Source organism: Triticum aestivum, chromosome 4B (assembly GCF_018294505.1).
Source record: "Triticum aestivum cultivar Chinese Spring chromosome 4B, IWGSC CS RefSeq v2.1, whole genome shotgun sequence".
NCBI classification, from domain to species: Eukaryota; Viridiplantae; Streptophyta; class Magnoliopsida; order Poales; family Poaceae; genus Triticum; species Triticum aestivum.
This window is the reverse complement of record NC_057804.1, coordinates 8271925-8277447: the sequence shown is the minus strand read 5'-3', so window position 1 is coordinate 8277447 and position 5523 is coordinate 8271925. Positions and strand designations below refer to the sequence as shown.

Genomic DNA, 5523 nt, shown 5'->3' with positions numbered 1-5523 from the left:
TCAACTAGCGTATCTTACTCATGTGCGTGCCAATCCACATTACATTCTGCAGTCTTCATTCAGCTAGCTAGCTAGCTATATTTATTGTTTGGCCAAGAAAGCTACATTTATTTATTTTGTTTGGATATTTGGGTAAGATTGCTTACCACACTGGCCATGTGGTAGCTATAGCCTATCGCTAGCTATATTTGGCCAAGAAAAATTCTGCATATATATAGTTTCATATCTGTTAATCAAGTCGATGAGGACCATCAAATTAAGTTGATGTTTATCGTGCATGCTGGTACGAATATATACATCTTTTTGGTAGAAAAATCATCTAACCGAATGCATGTCCTGTTTCATTAAGGAGCTATCAAGACGCCATTGACACTCCAACTGCACGCAAGTAAGTACTACCACAGTAGTACTTTTTTTAACACCACCTTACATTAATTAATCAGTGCGAAACTTACAATCGTTCGATACAAAATTCACCACACAGGGCGGTACATCATTAACAAGAATACCATCAGATCTATTGTCAAAACTAAATTTTGCTAATAGATGAGCCACCACATTGGCGGATCCACAGTAGTACTTCACACAAGCTACACTATAGGCCATTCCACTACTCGTTGGAAGGACACATGTGTGTGTATAAATAGAGAGGCAGAGGCAGAGCGATTGGTACACACTACACATCCGGCCTAGCTCCATTGCTGCTAGCTAGCTGCATTCGGTTGAGACCAACCAGCAACCACACACTACAGCTCATTACTCACTAGCAGTAGCAGCGATGAGGGAGTTGCGGCTGCAGCAGCTCGCCGCCGTCGTGGCGGTACTGGCGTTAGTGGCGGCGGTGCGTCCGGCTGTGTGCCGGGAGCAGCAGAACAACGGTACGTTGGAGGTGGCAGGGGAGGAGACGCGGAGTGCGAGGGCGACGGCGGTGATCGTGTTCGGCGACTCCATCGTGGACCCGGGGAACAACAACAACCTGCACACCCAGATCAAGGCCAACCACGCGCCCTACGGCAAGGACTTCGACGGCCACCTCGCCACCGGCCGCTTCTCCAACGGCCTCGTGCCCTCCGACCTCCTCGGTACGTCCGTCCGTCTCTATTCTTTTTCTTATCACAGTGTGCTTGTGCTTGTGCTTGTGGTTTGTCTATTTCTAGGTTCCAGTAGAACCCGTTGTAAGATTTTCGGCCAACTTTTTCCCGATAAACATAATCACTTACTCCCTCAGTTCCAAAATAGATGACCCAACTTTATACTAAGTTTAGTATAAAGTTGGGTCATCTATTTTAGAACGGAGGGAGTACATTCTTAAGGAAATTGTAGGACCACCACCCTGCCCTTTTGACAAGGTTCCATAAAAAGAAAAGGTTATTGTTTTGGACTTCAACATAGTTCAATACATGTAAAAAATCCATAAAAATCCATAAAAACACATAAAAAGTTGGTTTTAGTTCAAATTTAAACTAAAACCACGACGAATATTGGAAGTATTCGTGACAAATTCACACAGATGGTTTCAGTTCTAAGTATCGATTGTTCTAAATATGGCATCGATTTTACTATTGAAACCGAGAGCTATGACTTGGTACAATTGGCTGTATAGTTATATCCGTAGCAATACATGGGTATTTTGCTGGTAGAGCATATCAAGCAAGTTTATTTGGAAGCGGGCTTGGTATGATCATGAGATAGTATCATCTCTAAGGAGAGCGGCGATATGGGCTCGCCGGAGTTACATGCCCCCTGCAGGATGAACAACTTTGAAAAGAAAATTGAGCATGCACATCTTCAGATCTTTGTCGCGTGTGCAAGTACTTCATGCGAAGAAAAACCAAAAAACAAATTGTGAGAAACACTCCCGAAATTTTGTACCCTGTTCTTTTTCTAAATCAAATTATCTAAAAGGCAAAATTTTAGCATCAAAATTGTTTTTTTAACACAAACACTTGTCGTTTTCTATGAAAAAAATACATGCACACAAAGATCACATATATGTACAGTCGTAAATATTTGAAGAAAATTGACATTTAGAAGATCATTTTATTTCACCCCTGGAGATATCTTTTTTACTTAAAGGAAACCCGGGGAGATATCTGGCGCAACAAGTAATTAACTTTCGTTCTCTTAATTTCTCATGCATAGGCTGCTCCTGTTCTATGCGCTTAGCCACAAATTGTCCCCCAAACACGAAAGGTTGCTAAATATGGGCCGACCCACTAGTGCCGGCATGCCTGCTCGCTTGCACGAAAAACCGGCAGCAGCTAGCTCGATAAAAAATCAGTCATGTTCGTCTGAGGAAAAGGCCACTAGAAAAACCAGCATTACATGGCTCGGGAAAAAACCGGCCACGTTTTTTTGGACAAATTTGAAAAGGTACATGAATTTATTTATTTTCATGAAATTAAAATGTTTCAGAATTTATAAAAATTGTGAACCTTTTGAAATGTTCAAATTTCAAAAGTATTCATAAATTTTAAAAATGTCTGTGAATTCTTTAAAAAGTTTATGGACTAAAAAATGAAAATAAGAAAACCAAAGAAAAACCAGGGAAATAAAATCGGATAGAAAAGGAAAAAAATAAAGAAATATAAAATGGTGAAAACGTAGCAGAAATTCGAATAAGAAAAAATTGTAAAAAACGGAGGAAATCCAGACAAAAACCCCGGCGAAAAAAATACTTCCTCAATATGGCCGGCCCATCACGCTGTAGCCTGTGCGATACTATCTGATAGGATTTACCCAGCAAATCAGCACGTACTGGTGTAGTCTTAATCCAGTAGTTAGCTGCAGGCATGCTGGCCCAGTTTATGCTTTACAACCTGTTTAATAAACCTCTCCTCTTTCATTGATGGGCCGGATTTCAGCCCAGAAACTTCACGTGAAGAAGCTGGTTGCTCCGTGGCTCAACGTCGACCACACTCCGGAGGACCTCCTCACCGGAGTCAGCTTCGCCTCCGGCGCCACCGGATATGACCCACTCACTCCAAAAATCGTGGTATGTACACTGGCTGATCTTTCGCACTCAATCTCTATTTATATTATTATATGATGCATGCATCGATCGATGCAGAGGACGAATCACGGTACACCGCTAGGTAGTCCGACAACAATTTTTTTGTAATGATCTTGCTAACTTCTACGCGTAATGCAGAGTGTGATCACGCTGGAGCAGCAGCTGGAGTACTTCGATGAGTACCGCAACAAACTAGTGGCCATCGCCGGCGAGGAGGAGGCCGAGAGGATCATCGATGGCGCCTTCTTTTTCGTGTGTGCCGGCTCGGATGACATCGCTAACACCTACTTCACCACACCGTTTCGGAGCGTGCAGTACGACATCCCGTCCTACGTGGACCTCCTCCTCGTTGGTGTGGACAAGTTCCTCCGAAGCGTGAGTGCACGCGGCGCCAAGAGGATCGGCTTCGTAGGCCTCCCGCCCATCGGATGTGTGCCGTCGCAACGGACGGTCGGCGGCGGGTTCCATCGTCGTTGTGAACCCAAGCGCAACTACGCAGCGCAGCTCTACAACTCAAGGGTCCAGGAGCTCATCGACGGGATGAAAGAGGAGCTCAACACCCGCATTGTCTACCTAGGGATCTACGACATCATCCAAGAGCTCGCCGAGGATGGGGAGCGTTGGGGCTTCACGGAGACGACCCACGGGTGCTGTGGGACCGGGCTCATCGAGGTGACGAATCTCTGCGACTCGAGGTTCATGGCGGTGTGCGACGACGTATCCAAGCATGTCTTCTTCGATAGCTTCCATCCCACGCAAAGGGCGTACAAGATCATTGTCGACAACATGTGGGACACCTATGGCCATCTCCTGTAACCCTAAATGGAGTTACATGGTTCATCGATCCATGGAGCTCAATCAATGTTGAGACACCTAGGTGCCCAAGCACCTTGCCTACAAACCACTGGATTACATTGAGATGTGTGCATGTGTAATTAATATTAGCAGTAATGGGTGAACCATGTTAGCTCTTTATTAGGAAAGAATTATTGCAATTCATTGCTTCATATGGACACTTAGGCCATGTTTGGTTCATAAGTTCTAGGACTTTTTTTAGTCTCAACTAAAAAGTCACTAGTCCCAAAAAATTCCCTATCTGTTTGGTTTCTGACACTAAACATGGACTAAAAGACCATGTTACAACTAAAAGTCCCAAAAAGACGGGTTGAGATCCTCTGCTGTAATGTACGGTGCTGTAGGACGGATGACATGTGGGGCCGGGTCCATACGACAGTGACCCTACAACACCGTACAATACTGCAGAGGATCCTGACCCCAAAAAGACTCTCCCTCATGGTCTTCTTTTATAAGTTCCAAATGTTCACTTTAAGTCCCTATAAGTCCCTTATGTTTCATTTAGATAGGACTAAGAGGGACTTTTTTAAGTCCCTATACCAATAAGTCCCGTAAAGAAACACCCCCATAGTGCCCAGATTAAACAAGATAGAGAAAAAACGGCAATTAATGTCCGTTAAGGCCATGCATGCTCCATGGTACGTGCCCAACTTTATTTCTTATACGTGCACTTCTTTCTTTTTTACATAAAAATAGGAAGTCATATACATAATTAGGTACATACGTATATGATTGTCTTGGGAACAGAAGGTATGGCTATCTTTTGTCTCCATGGGAAAATACACATGTACGTCTTCAAGCTTTTTCAAAATGGATATTATTTTGGGTATGTGCATACCCATCATATTTCTCTGCATACCCCCAGATGTGAGATTTTTCCCCGGGTATTCAGATGCCTGTGGATGCCATAATTCATGTAGTCTGGTATATACGTAGCCATATTTTACTGTATATACGTTGATAGGATACCTACAACAGTTTTCTACACCTTTTCATATAGCTGGGTATATACATGTGCAGACACATTGGGTATACTGTTTTATTTAAGTTCGTTGTATATATACTAGAAGATTTATGTGAGCATGTCGTATAAAGTATGTGGGTATACTAGGAGTTTAGTTTTTTTGCTACCAAGGTATACTAGGAGTTCATTGGGTATATTTTACATAGCAGGGTACATATATATGTAGCCATATTTTACGTAGCCTGGAATATACGTACCCGCGTATGTACATCGTCAATAGGTACCGGATACAAGTATTAGATAGTTAGGAAATAAATTATTGGGTATATACATATGTTGGGGAACGTAGTAATTTCAAAAAATTTCCTACGCACACGCAAGATCATGGTGATGCATAGCAACGAGAGGGGAGAGTGTTGTCCACGTACCCTCGTAGACCGAAAGCGGAAGCATTATGACAACGCGGTTGATGTAGTTATACGTCTTCACAACCCGACCGATCAAGCAGCGAAACTACGGCACCTCCAAGTTCTAGCACATGTTCAGCTCGATGACCTCCCTCGAACTCCGATCCAGCCGAGTGTCGAGGGAGAGTTCCGTCAGCACGACGGCGTGGTGATGATCTTGATGTTCTACCATCGCAGGGCTTCGCCTAAGCACCGCTACAATATTATCGAGGAGGACTATGGTG

The 5523-nt window shown here is 43.5% G+C and overlaps 1 protein-coding gene across 1 annotated transcript; it reads left to right on the top strand.

Annotated features, from left to right (window-relative positions):
- Window positions 1–681: 681 nt before the first annotated feature.
- Window positions 682–4022, top strand: LOC123090539 (GDSL esterase/lipase EXL3). Its single transcript, XM_044511847.1, has 3 exons — window positions 682–1082; window positions 2865–2995; window positions 3152–4022. Exons 1-3 carry the CDS (start codon window positions 779–781, stop codon window positions 3827–3829), a joined length of 1113 nt encoding a protein of 370 aa, XP_044367782.1. The 5' UTR covers window positions 682–778; the 3' UTR covers window positions 3830–4022.
- Window positions 4023–5523: the final 1501 nt, after the last annotated feature.

What these genes read in the sequence shown, in the direction of transcription:
- LOC123090539 (XM_044511847.1), top strand. Translation starts at nt 779, where the DNA reads ATGAGGGAGTTGCGGCTGCAGCAGCTCGCCGCCGTCGTGGCGGTACTG. An exon ending in CGTGCCCTCCGACCTCCTCG is followed by an intron (nt 1,083 to 2,864) that starts GTACGTCCGTCC and finishes GCCGGATTTCAG; the next exon opens with CCCAGAAACTTCACGTGAAG. An exon ending in CACTCACTCCAAAAATCGTG is followed by an intron (nt 2,996 to 3,151) that starts GTATGTACACTG and finishes CGCGTAATGCAG; the next exon opens with AGTGTGATCACGCTGGAGCA.